This window comes from Gavialis gangeticus, unplaced genomic scaffold (genome assembly GCF_001723915.1).
Source record: "Gavialis gangeticus isolate Ggan-Ray unplaced genomic scaffold, GavGan_comp1, whole genome shotgun sequence".
Taxonomy (NCBI): Eukaryota; Metazoa; Chordata; order Crocodylia; family Gavialidae; genus Gavialis; species Gavialis gangeticus.
In genome coordinates, this window is record NW_017728993.1 from 77,437,000 (window position 1) to 77,451,059 (window position 14,060).

At 43.6% G+C, this 14,060-nt stretch overlaps 1 protein-coding gene across 3 annotated transcripts in view; it reads right to left on the bottom strand.

The window, feature by feature from the left end:
- Positions 1-12,077, bottom strand: part of ZBTB41 (zinc finger and BTB domain containing 41) — a 40,898-nt gene extending 28,821 nt beyond the window's left edge. The window contains exons 1-4 of one of the 3 annotated variants that reach the window (XM_019502034.1): positions 11,754-11,848; positions 9,104-9,239; positions 4,925-6,154; positions 1,849-2,056 (exon numbers count right to left, since the gene is read on the bottom strand). In XM_019502034.1, the coding sequence (XP_019357579.1) occupies positions 1,849-2,056; positions 4,925-6,038 (1,322 nt within the window). In that variant the 5' untranslated portion in view covers positions 6,039-6,154; positions 9,104-9,239; positions 11,754-11,848. Of the gene's footprint in view, positions 1-1,848; positions 2,057-4,924; positions 6,155-9,103; positions 9,240-11,753; positions 11,849-12,020 lie in introns of those variants that run through there. The other 2 variants (XM_019502036.1, XM_019502035.1) reach the window with 2 other exon arrangements.
- Between the last annotated feature and the right edge of the window lie 1,983 nt (positions 12,078-14,060).

Sequence of the window (14,060 nt, forward strand, 5' to 3'; positions counted from 1 at the left end):
AGGGCCCCCCCCCCCCCCAACACACACTTTGGCCCAATGCCAGTAATTATATTGTTGGCATAAAAGAGGGAAGCCCAAGGTCTGGGATCCATGCCACATGTTCAATTTAAGTCTCCATACAAACCAACCACAAAAAGATATTCTACCATTATATGCAGAACATCTTTATGGCTTCTTTCAGCCATAAACCTGCTGAACACATGACATGTTGCAATATATAGGGGAAGGGCGGGGGGGGCCCTTTGGAGGCAGCAGGGAGCTATGAGGCCAGGTCAGCAATGCTGGGAGCCAGTGCCCATGCTCTCAGGGACAGGGACAGAGCAACTGGGAAATGCTGCCTGGAGGAGGGCGGGCCATGGTCAGGCTGCCTGGTGCAATATGGGAGTCCTAGCCAGGACAGGGGGTGCCCCAGGCATCCCTTCCTCCTCCCTCCAGCCCACACTGGGGAAAGACTCACTTCATCATCATCTGCACAAGTCAGAGTTACTGCAGCTGCTGCAGGCAGGACAAACACTACCTGAAGCTTCTTGCCCTCCTTCTGCTGCCCACAGTGTGGCCCAGACCAGAGCTACATTCAGCTTCACGCTGGTGCTTATCTTCCCCACCGTACTGCCTCCCCAGCCCCAGCCTGTGGCATGGGCCAGCATGTGATGCCCCAGCTGCTGCCTGTGCTTCCACACCATGGTGTGCTACATGCACCTCTTGTTGGAAGCTGTCCCCGCTGTGCTGCTGCAGGCCACCATCCCGTGAGTCCACATAGGACCCGGACACCTGGTGCAGGCCATCTGTCTGCTAGGGTGGAATGTGGGTCTTCCAAGTGCCCTAGCGCTTGATGGCTGCCAGCAGATGCTTGAGGCAGGGCCCTTCAAATCAGCCCGTCCCTCAGCCCCACTGCACTCATACTGCCTTTCCCCTGCCCTGAAGCATAGGGCTTACCCCTGCAGTTGCCTCATTCCCCTCAGTGTTTGCACTTATACTTTGCCTATGTCACCGCTGCAGTGGAGGGGCACAACTCCACGCTGCTGCTGCTGTCACCCCGCCTGCTGCCAGGCAGGGGGTGCCTCACCCTGATGGCCTTGGTGGCTTGCACAGGACTTGCAGTGGCAACAGCGCCAAGTCTCCCTGTCCTACTCTGCCCTCCTACACTGGGTCCCACCTGCTGGGTGGCAGAGGTGGCTCCCACCTGGTGCTGGTCCAACCAGGCTGCAGCCCTGTGCCCTGAACCCTGCTTTTGGCACAGAAAACTGGGAGGGGGGGGTACATGCCCCCCCACATCCCCAACAGCATCACCTATGTTTACATACCCCTGCCTCACAACCCCCCCCACAAAGCAGCAGGGGGGACAGCCACAGCTGGACCCATGTCTTGGTGAGCAAAGGGGGCAGGCGGAGCTCTGATTTTCCATGATAAAAAATGAAATCAAATGCCAAAATATATAGGTATTTAGAATTTATTTTATTATAATGATTGAGGCACTGGTAGGCTTCCAAATTGCTTTAAAATTGTAAATATTTCAATTAAAACATTGCGTTCAACTGGTACCTATATACATAGTGGTGTGTCATTTTAATTGCAGAAAACCTTGGATTTGGGGTTTTTAATCAGAGAATTTTTTTTTTTTTTTTTTTAAACAGAGGAAACCAGGAGACTTGATGATCAATCTATCCTCACACAAGCTTTTGTGATAACTAACAGTAATTTCCTATGTCCTCTGAAAAGATCTAATTTTTAAAAACACTCCCAGAAACCAACCAAAATGTAACAGTTTTCTTTTGACTTTATACTACAGTTTTGGGGTTGGAAAATGCATTAAAGAGAAATATATAATATAATCCTGTTCATACTTGCCTCTTGACATGTTTTGCTAGGGTCTTCTTGCTTGCATGCAGTTTATTACAGTATGGACATTTGTGTTCCTTTTTATGAAATTCTGTATTACTGTTGTGTTTCTTTCTGTGAACTGTCAAGTTGGATTTTGTTGAGTAGTGCTGATGACAAATATCACACTCAAAGGGCTTTTCACCCGTGTGCACACGTGTGTGACTCTCATATTTGCCTACGAAATAAAACAGAGCATCTTCTGTTACAGACAGCTTGAAAGGCAGTCTGGCTAGTAAACAAGTTAAGTTGCATAATTCATCACCTTCAGTAAATTCTTTGTGTTATTGGAAACCTCACTCAATGGAGTACATCTTAAAGAAAGCTTGACAGAGTTCTCATTTAAGTGTCATATAAGTTTGGGTTTCCTGATACTAATGCAAACTATATTTATGAAAATCTAGGCATGTTCCACATATGAATAATATTTTTTCACTAATTTTTGTTGAGCTGTACTATGTTTATATCAGCTACTCAAAGGTTCTCCAGTACATCCCCATCTTTACTGCTTTCAAGATGGCAGTATTTTGTTTTCACTCCATCTCTGGATGTTGTTATGCTATCATGGATGTATATGCTCTTGAATTCGTCACTGTAAAGGTTCTTTACTCATCGTAATGAGTTTGTTTCTTCATTTAAAGAGACTAACTTACAAAGAATGCCTGCAAAGTTATGAAGAGTCCCACAACTTAAAGACAAAACTTAAAGTTCTGTACCATGGTATGGCTGAAGACTAACTAAATGACAGATACCCTGATAAATGAGCCATTATCAGAGTTCTCTAAGCACTGCTGCAAAGTAAATAATAATACTTTCCCCACCCCAAATTTATTTACCACTTCCACTCATGTAGAGTGAAGGTCTAATTTTAGAGAATGCAACAAACAGTCTGCCCATAGGAAGACAATTAAAGGGTCATGTCTTTAGTGTGGAAGGGATTTTTATTCTTAATATTATTTTACTTTTCCACAGATCTAGCAGAGTTTTAGAGTTTTATAGGAAATAAATTGTGGTTTTTGAAAACAGAAACTGGGAAATTTTAAGAAGCAGCTATCACATTTTTGCTTTCCTTTCTATGTTTTTAAACAGAACAAACCTGTGGCTCTAAGTTAAGAGAGTGCAAGAGAAAAGGGTTTCAGATCTGCTTGTATACATGCTATCATTCAAACTATTTCATTTAAAAAAAATGGTAAATCTTCACAAGCCTTTAGTCTCTGTAGACCAGCCTTTAGGCATTAAAAACAGAAAGATGTCAAATTCAGAGAATTTTCTATAAAGGCTTATTTTAAACATTCCATTACAAAGATAGATAAATCTCACCTTTTTATGCTGAAAGTTAATATTATATAATCTGTGACCTTGGACAATTCATTTCACCTCTGTCAGTATCCCCATCTGTAAAATGTGGATAATAGTACTTACCAGGCTGTTGTTAGGATCAACTAGTTAATGTTTGCAAAGTGCTTTAAAAATGAAAAGCACTATTAAAAGTTATCAAATTTAACTAACAAATATGATATTATTTGGTAAGCTATATTCAAGTGTGCTACTACAAGGATACTGTAAAATTAAAACAGTCCATTGCCTTAATGCTCAAATTCACAAATCATCATAAGAGGTATGCTTGATTTGCACCAACAGGTATAGAAATGTACAAATCACTTCTCCCCAAGGTAATAGTATAAGTTCTAGAGGTTTCAGTATGAAAAAAAATTACAATTCAACTCTTGTAGCAATATCAAAAAGCCTGATCCTGTTTTCCTTACTTTCCTGAATTCAAAAATCATTGAAAAGCTTCAGCTCCTCCTATAGCCAGTCTAAATTGTGTTTATTACCCCAGCTGAAAGAAACAGAAAAGCCCAAAGCCAGATCCTCATCTTTGAGGCCAATGAGAGTGTTTGGGAGAACAGCATAGGCAGAATCTGATCCTCATTTGGGCAGACCACGGGATATAACTCTGTTCTGCCCAAAGTGAAGCTCTGGGTACAGATGGCATTGTTCACAAGGGTATGAAACACTCATCATGTATAAACAAAAAAAAATAAAATAAAAGATAAAATTAAAATATTTTTACAGAGCAAGTTAATCTCACAACCAGAATTCTAACCAAGTCATCTTGCAAATAAATGGTATAAAATTAAACTAGACAACAAAGTTTCAGTGGAATATGATTCGTAAGTAAAAAAGGCAATTATGCTAAGAGCTATCACCAGTGCCCATGTAACACAACAACATTTTAGATCTGAACAAAGGCAGAAGTTAAGATCACTACAGGAACAGGTATATACTACTGCCTAGTTTCCAAGCAGAAATGAAATTAGTACGATTCTGCTATAAGATGTACAAGAACACATCGAAACATCTTATAAAAATCAGTTACTGGATTTGTACAAACATGAAAAGCTCATTATGAAAGAAATACAGTTTCCCACAATCAATTTTGCATCATTTTCTCATTATGTTCTTCAATATATTAGCATTGCACTAACTAAATGCATCTCGTAAGTAATATGGATAAGATATGTTAACTGGAACTATATAACTGTATAAGTAAGCATTCTGATCTTCAAGAAGGCATGACTACAGAAGACAATACTTTTATTGTAAACAATAATTCCTTTGATGGCCTTTCATGTGGTAATAGAAAAGTCAGCTACTTTGATCTCCTACAGTTAGAGATGATTACAAAGTCAAAGCCACGTTTTAGATTTCCTACTATGTACCTTACATATTATTAAGAGCTTTTTTCACCTTCCTATTTTCAGGACTGGCAGGACTGTTCTTATGCTAATCACCAAGAGTGAGAGAGAGAAAAGTAGTGTCATTTGCAGTTTAATAAATAGAATTCTCATTGATCTATGTCTTAATTGTAAAATAATGGTACAGCAATGGTAATTTCTGATTACATATGAAAACTGACATCTTATACTAAGCTGCAGCCACAGCAACAACTCTCTGAAAATATAGAATTTGGAAATAGCTCTGTTTTGCATCTAAACAGCACCACCATGTGGTAAAGCAGAAGAAAAATGTTGATGGATCTTACCTGTTCGATCGAATGTTTTGTCACACTTGGGACACTGAAGTAGTTTTTTACTACTGCTCTGAATCATTACTGGAGCTAACCCTTCAGGAATACTTCCTACAGAATCAACTGTCTCAGGACTCTCTTCAGCTCCATGTTCTTTTTCACTTTGCTCTTCAGCCTCAGAGTCTTCACCTGACATTTCTTCTTCCTGTGCTTCATCTACATTGTACTCACTTCCACTATCATCAAACTCATTTTTATCAGATGTTTCTTTGTCAGAACTGACTTTATCAAAATTGCTGTCAGATACATCACCACTTTCATTATCACTGTTATCAAATTTGGCTGGGCATTTACGATTTCTGGTAGATCTTCTGGTAGAAAAGTCTGCTCTCTCAACCATTTTTAACCCATGTTTTTTTTCCAAGGAAAAGGATCGGTGCGCTTTAGCCAAGTGGTTTTCTAAGGACTTTTTATAACAGAAATTTCGACCACAAAAAGTGCACAGATGACTATTTGATAGCTTACTAGTCAAGTCATTGAGAGTCTCAGCTGGTATTGGGGCTTCAGTTATTACTTCAGACTGTATGGGGGTAACATCCTCATTATTCAGCAGTTTGACTGCATCTATAATATCTAAAAATTTTGCTGCTTCCAAAACTAAAGGGATTTCATTTTTATATACAAAGAACTCAGAGGTGTACAGAAATTCTAGCAAGTGTTGAAAGACAGAATGTGTTACATGGTCCAGTGTGACAACATCTGTGCTGGGGTTTTTGCTCAAACAAGCATGAAAATAACTGCTGCCAACAGCAACAACAACTTTGTGAGCACTAAATTCTTTTCCTTCTACTATTATGAGCAAGTCACAGAAAGATGGATGCTTCTGTCTATCATCATTTAAATATTTAAGGAGATTTTTGTTATACTGCAGCGAGCTGAAGAGCTTTCTTTGTTCTGGTGATTGAGGAACTTCTTCAGTGCATTCAAGCTGGTCTGTAGACGCCAATTCAGACTTAGTGATGACTTCTTGTTCACAGTCTACTACAAGGATCTGATCCGAAGCATCTCTCTCAGGGCCAAGATGTATTTTCTCATTCAGATTTGCAGTGATCCTTCTCCTTTTCTTCATTGCAATAGCGCCAGCTTAAAATCAGGACCTTCATAAGTAGCTAAAAACTAATTCCAGTGAAGACCTGCTTCTGTCCTGGATCCTTTGTAATCGATATGTGACAGAATTTTCATCATCTGCAAAAGAACAGTAATAATTACAGCCAGGACCCAACAAACTTTAAAAATGGATTCTCCTTTAAAGAAGAAAAATGTGGGAAACCAGTGACTTTTCTCTTGCAGGCTGGCAGAGTTCATAGATTCATAGACTGTAAGGCTGGAAGGAACCTCGGAAAATCATTGGGTCCAGCCCCCCTGTACCAAGCAGGGAAGACAGCTGGGGTCAGGTGACCCCAGCAAGGTGACTGACCAGTCTCCTCTTGAAGATTTCCAGGGTAGGTGATTGCATCACCTCTGGAGGGAGCTTATTCCACAGTCTGGACACTAGTTGTGAAGTAGTTTTTCCTAACGTTGAGTCTGAAACAATCTTCCAGGAGTTTGTGACCATTACTCCTAGTTTTCCCCAAGAGTGTCCTGGTGAACAGTTGTTCACCAAGCCCTTGATGTACACCTCTGATGTAGCGGTAAGCTGCTACCAAGTCCCTTCTCAGCCTTCTTTTTTTCAGGCTGAAGAGTCCCAGATCCCTCAGCCTTTCCTTGTATGGCTTGCCACACAAGTCTCTGATCATACGGGTGGCCCTTCTCTGGACTCTCTCATGTCCTTGTTAAAGTGCAGTGCCCAGAACTGGACACAGTACTCCAGTTCCAGCCTGCAAGGGTGCTGGTTGGGGCCCACCCTACCGCACACATCCAACCCCTGCCCTACACATGGGGGGCTGAGGACAAGGGGCAGTGGGTTGGGAGTGAGGGGCACTGGGTCAGGACTGGCCATCAATATTTACAAATAGGTCCTGGTAAAAAAAGGTTGAGAACCACTGGTACAGGGTCCCACTAAAACACCTGGGGCAATGTGGAACAATGGCAACATACCCATTGTTAACCCTGAATGGAAAACTGGTAACAACCGGAACCTAATGCAACAGAGGCAAAGAAACTGCACACCCAGACCCTGCAGAGTCACAATCATGAGAGCATCTAGTTACAGAACTATCTTAATACTGGTCTAGATAGTCTGTTTTACCATTTCCACCAAAAAAATATTGATTGGGGTAATCCACATAAAAACTTGCCATCTGTTACACATAGCTATTTTTAGTGTAGTATATATGGCCACATTTCATACTGATTTGTGCGTATGTGAACCTTCAACTGAATTCCACAAAAGGCAGGCTTCTAATGTACAAAAAGAAAAATACACTGCATACAAAAAAGGTAATACTGTCCTTAATGCAGCTACCCATCTTAAAAAGTGCTTGCAAAAGTTCTTTTGCAAAAGTATAGTTTTTGTTAATAATAGTACTTGGTAGATACCTGCCTTTCACTTGAAGGTTTCAAAGCAGTTTTTATAAAATATGTATGAGATTGTTATTATTTTACAGCTTTCAGATAGGAAAATATGCAGACAAAACACATGAATGTACTATGGCCAAGCCATGTATCCACTTGGGGGTGCAGTCTGTCAGCATATCAGAGAATATTCATACTCCAGTTACCTATCATTTCACTATTTCACAAAGATCTAATTCTTAGTGACCATGTGATACTGAATACTGGGCATGCTTTTCTGAAGGCAACATTTCTCTAGTGGAACTCTGTGCTTTTTTCTGTAGGCTCCTGTATAGATGTGATTTGTAAATCGACTGTAGCTTTTTATGACTTACGGTAAGCACTACCTGTATGTTTTTTCAGGCACTGACAGAAGCAGGTTGAAGCGTTTCTTAATGGTTTATCTTCTGTCATTCATTACATATTTTAAATCCTTCCATTTATAATAGTTAATTGTAACTGATTTCTTCAGTATAGTATATCTGGATTTATCTCTCTGTTGGTTTTCATAGAATAAGATAAAATTAGATTTTTAAAGTGGAGGGATAAATTTCAAATAATATTTGAAATATATGTCACCTCTTTCCTTCCATTATTATTTCTGCCCTTGAAGGGTAATAATAACATCATGAAGGAATAATAAAACAATCACTTATTATACTTGTCTAAAGAGCAAAACTGATTTCCTTTGTGGCAGCTACTGTATTAAAATGTGGTGTGCTCTTAAGAATAATTTCTATTACATATATAGTTAAACTGTATACAAACTGCAATAATGAGTTTCTACTTTGGTTTTAGATACAAAAACCAGGTAAAAAAAAAAAGTTTTCAGGTGAGAGAGGAGAGAGGGAAGGGTAAAAAATCAATTTAGTGAGTCCTACTCTGAAAAAAAGCCATGCAAGCATGGCACTATGGATTCTTTGTTTATGAGGTCTCACTGCTTCCATACCAAATCTCTGTTTAAAAATATAAGATTGAGCATGCCTAAGGTCTTATCCCAAGAACAAGCTGCCAGTGGAGATGCAGAGGGAATGAAGAGATAAAACCCCTTTGTGGAAGCAGCCTGGGATATGTGGGGTTGTCAAGAGGGCCTCTCTAGTTGGATCTATGGAGCTTGCAGGCTACAACTATGAGACCTTCACAGACAAATTTTTGAAACCTTCCCTTCTTCAGGAAACATCAGGTAGAAATTCAGAATGGAATATTCCAGTGTTTTTATGTTGCTGCAGATTTTACCTAAGATGGTATATGTAGTCCTTTGCTCTTGTTACCAAGTAGCACAACTCTATTTTACACATAACATGTGTAAGTGTCACTTACACAGTTCCACCTGTCTAGAAACCAATGTCTTAGCACTGAACAATATTCTACTTCATCTTGCATAATAGCCTGAATCAATTTTACATGCTTAAATGCCATTCACGGCTGCAGTTTTCTCCTACGCAACTATGTTCATCCCTACTATGCATGTTCAAAAGCAACACAGTGCTTCCCCAAAAGTATCCAAGTCAAGACATAGACAGAGTGCTGCACAAGTCGAGACATAGACAGAGTGCTGCACAACTCCCTGACATTGTAGGCAACCACAACTTGCAACAATCTGACACTCAACTGAAGTTGTGGTGGTAACCACTTTCTAACCAGCAGCTAAAGAATCTGCTGAGGACTTGGGAGAGACAGTTGCACTTCATCTTCTGGGACACCAGCTGACTGTCCCAGCAATCAAGCCTCTTCTGAAATCACACATTTGTGACACATCCAATCATACATGCTGTTTCTGCGGAAGGGAGAAGTGGATTAACCGGGGACTAATCCTAAGGATTAGTGATTTTTTTTTTTTCCAAATCACTCTGTTACATTGCAAACTAGTCTCCAGTCAGGTCCACTGATGTAGCTCCACTGGAGCAGATGTCACTAAACGTCTACACCATGTTACTAAAATGTGATTCAAAATAGGGTCATGACTAGGAATCTCCATAAATCATGGAGCTAAATGTCCCCACAGCAGCTTCTTTCATTTTTTTCATTTTGCCACTCCCCCTCCAGCCCTGACTTGTGGAAGTGCCCTGCTGGCCAGGTCATTTGCTGCTGACTGCTGGGGAAGCAAAAACTGCAATTTTAAATATACTGTGGTTTTTGCCTCCCCACTGCTGATTTGCAGAGGTGCCCTCCCCCACTGCTAGCTTGCTGCTAACCAGCAGGGAGGCAAAAACCATAGCATATTTAAAACCTCAGTTTTCAATTCCCCCAGCAATCAGCGACAAACAGCCTGGCCATCAGGGTCCCTCCACCAATCAGAGCTGAGGGGAGGGAAAGCAAGTTGTGAAATTAAACAAATTCCATGAGCTGATATGGCAGGCACTTCCTCCAAAATTTTCAGAGATCCCTAGTCATGACTTACACTGACTGCACATACACATCAGTCTGTATAACACACTTCGAATTAAAAGGTCATGGGGTAAAATGCATAAACAAACTTTGAAGCTGAAGCAAGAACCTGGGTCCCCTCTCGTTCAGGGCAGCGCTCTCCCTCTAGGGTCAGAGTTAAGCATCCTCTTGCTTGCTCTCCTTTCAGCCTCACGACTCTCTCTCGATTGGTTGTCCAGCAACTCAGCTTCAAGAGGACAAGGGCGTAGAAGGTGCTTGCAGGTGTGTGTCCCAAACCTTGGCCAGTTAGGGCACTCTGCTAGGATATAAGAGGGTTGGCTTCAAACTACTGACAAGCGGAAAATGGCCTAGAACACAGGTCTCCTATGTCCTAATCTAACCACTAGACTAGAGTACTTGAGAAAGAGGGCCATTGTATTGCTGCCCAGATAGCTCTCTATCTGCTTAGGTCAAAGGTCCTGGTAAGATGCATATACTTTAGGCAGTCGGGGGAAGCAGACTTATGAGCAAAGAGAGGTGTCTTAGTATGGTTAAAGCTGAAATGGAAAGCCTGGGTAACCATCTCTGGAGGCATCTAAATGTTGGCCATTTAGATGAATAGGACGGCTGTATGGTTCTGCAATGTGAAATTCACCTCCAGGGAAACACAGATTATGTACTAGCTCCCCACAGATGGTCTACAATTGTAGTGTTCAACCTTTTGGCCCTGTGGCCCAGATGAGTGGGATAGGGCTCGTTCACAAGCCAGATCGAGCCCTGCATGTCAGGAACAGATGCTGGGGCCCAGCACAGCTCCCTCCTACCCCTGCACGCTGGGATTGGGCCCTAGGAGCCTGGCACTGCCCCCTCCTGCCACAATGCACTGGGACTGGGTCCTGGGGATCTAGCACCACTCCAACCCAGCCACCTGTATCCCCGGATTGGGCACTAGGTTCACCACTGCCTGGCCTGAGAGTCCCCACTCTGGAAATTTAACTGTGTGGGAGAAGTGCCACTGCTCTCTTGACACCACATTTCTGGAGGTACATGGTGCCCTGTGGCACAGATGTCACAGTGCTACAGACCAGATTTGACCTGTGGGACCAGAGATTGAGCACCACTGGTTTAGCAGAACTGGAGACCAGATCTTTCATGTGCCTAATTACATACCTGCTTTCCTAAAGTACATTACATTTCTGATTTAGTCTATCAGGTGCAACTATACCCTCCCTTCTGCTTAAGTATGCGTATACAGGCAACCATCAATCCTCTGGATCATGGCATATGCATAAAAAGGTCTATGACCATCACACCAAGACCTTCAGTGCATGCACCTAAGCAAGAGTATGGAGAAACTGAAAATGGCCTAAGACCTACCACCCCCACGTTAGACCAGCAAGACACAATCCAAAGGCCAGACCGAGTCCAGACATTCAGAGCCACAATGACTGTAGTTTCTGCCAGAGAGCAACAGATAAGAACTGCTGCCGACTGCTTAACACCTCAGATGAGGGCATGTCTAAGGGATATCCCCCTTTCTCCAACAGAGGAATACACACAACACAGTGGGGGTGAGGGGTTTGGTTCTACTCCTCTTACACTGGAGGTTGCAACACTGCAGTATTTTGGAGAAGTTACCCCACCCCGAGCAGCCCCCAAGCCTGCAGTTTCCGATGCTACCCGGGACCAGCTACAGAGATACAGAAACACTTGCACAGGTTAAAGAGGCCCCTCTCAGGAGGGCATTTCTGAGTCAGACCCCTTCCCCAGCGCACAGAGAGCTCTGCAAATGGATATGGAAGGGAGGGGGCGGGGCCCTTCCTCCCTGCCTGGGCATAAAGCAGAGGCCTATCTCCACAGTCCCGCCGGCCCGGGCCGCCGCTCCCCCGCAGCCAGGGACCCCACCCCAGCCCCTCGTGCTCACCTGGGAGCCCCGTGGCCTGGCCCGGCCCCTCACCCTAGGCACCAAGCGCGGCAGCTCCGTCCGAGCGAGCTCCGAGTGCGCGGGCCCGGCGCCTCCCACGCACCCGGGGAGGGGGGGGGACGGCAGCGGCGCCGGGCCCCGGGGGAGCCACCCGTCCCCTCCCCCCATACCAAGCGGCTCCTCGCGCCGCGCTCAGGTCCAGCTCGGTAGGTTCCACCACCCCCGTACCCCCCGCCGAAGCGCACTTTGGTACGGCCCCCCCCTCACCATTGGTACAGTCCACTCGCGTCCCAGCAGCACTCGCAGTGGCCGCCTCTTCGCTCCTGCCGTGATCAGTGCGCGCGGGCCGCTCCCGGCCGCTCCGTGACGTCACGAGCGAGTAGCCAGACCAATATCGCGCCTAAGAGAGGCAAAGGAAGCGCATGCGCAGCTGTGTTCTGTTCTGCAGAGCGGGGTGTGCTGCGGTTCCGCTGGTGTCTTCTATTTTAGCTGTAGAGAAAGGGCCCGTGGCTCGGGCACCTGAGGTCAGTCCAGCATAAACGGCAGGCAGTGAATAGTGACTTCAGCCCCCCCGTGTGGGTCCTTGGTTCCTCTCAATTCATTTAGTGCGTCCCGCGCGCAGCAGCCAGGAGAAAGCTCTCAAGTCACTTTGTGCTTACTTCACCTCAGCCATGCGGCTGGCTTGTGCTCAGCAGGATGAGTGCAGGGCCTGGGAAGATGACTTAGGGCACTAATTCTCAACCTTTTTTTTTGTACCATTTGTCAACATGGATGGCCAGTCCCGACCCAGTGCCCCTCCAGGCCCCAGCCCCACTGTGTGGGGCACGGAGGGCCCCAAGCAGCCCCTTGCAGGTTGGAGCTCTGCCAGCCAGCAAGGGAAATGCCAGGGCTTCCCACATATTTCTGGGGAAAATCCATTTTTAAAGCTTGTTCGTGACCCTTTCATATATTATTACAACCCAATTTTGGGTTGTGACCCACAGATGGAGTTAGAGAAACGGGATGTGGCAAAGGCCTTGGGACTGCACTGCTGTAAGAATGTCAGATTCCAAGGATAAATTGAAGCTGCCTTCCTGCAGTTTCCCTCTGAACTGAGGCTGTGCAGAGTAGATTCAGGGATTATATTCACTTTGCTCTTCACTATAGGCTATGCAGCACTGGGAAATTTGGTCTCTAATTGCTGGTATCAGAAAGGTCATTTTTCAATATGGAAAATGAAAGCCAGGCCTATCCTTACAGAAATCATGTTTTGGCTCTAAAGAAGCATGGCATCCCCCACTGCATTGCACATTAAGAGACCTGCAAAAATTGCAGGTATGAACAGTGCACTGAGACCCTGTTATGATACAACAAGAATTTCCATAACGAACAGGGTAACAGAGAGCTGATGCCTTTGTCATTTTGTTTGATCAACCAGAACTATATCTGGCTGACAGGCCCAATTATATTATTGAATAGTGGGAAATGTTAGTTGTTCACCCCTTAAGTTTACGAGTTGAGGCTGTACTACAGTCCGCTTTGGTGCTGCCTGTTGTGTTCTGGCATATTCTTGAAAGTGATCCTGGTCTCCTTTTTTCCTCCACCTATTTTGTTTCCAAAGAAAGGTGGAATGGATTAATCCTAAGGATTAATTAGGAGCTAAATCTAAGGATTAGTGATTTTTTTTTCAAATCACTCTGTATGCTGCAAACTGGTCTTCAGTCAGTTCCACTGGTATACCTCCAGTCAACTAACTAAACACTAACCATCTGCTTCATTACTAAAATCTGATCCAAAATCATGTTTAATAGGTGTTGCAACAATTAAAAATAAGCTACCTTCAATATATTTACTACTGTTAATGTAGGAACCTGAGGCACACTTCAGTTATTCAGTTTCTAGTGATACAGTAATAAAGATAAAAGTTCTGTTGTGTTTTATAACTCAGATAAAAATTACATGTTGATATTTAAGACTTTAAGCTTTGGATTACATGTCCTTAAAGGACACCAAAAGCTTCCAACTTGTAAATTATTTTGATATTTGAGAATGAATTTGACTGCTTTAGTAATAGGCATAATAATTGGAATTGAGATCATGGATAGTATATTAGTTCCTGATTCAACAAAGATGAAGCAAGCAAGAAAATGCATCTCTGAAGTCTATTCCTTCAATCAGGGCTCAGCAACCCCCAAGCATGGCACACAAGGCCATTTTGCTCAATACACCACAACCAGCCCGGGCTCTAAGCAGCTGCTGCCAGCCACGGAGCCCAGCCAGCTCCCAGCGAGTGGCTGGGAGGCTGCAAGCCCTGCTGGAAACAGACTG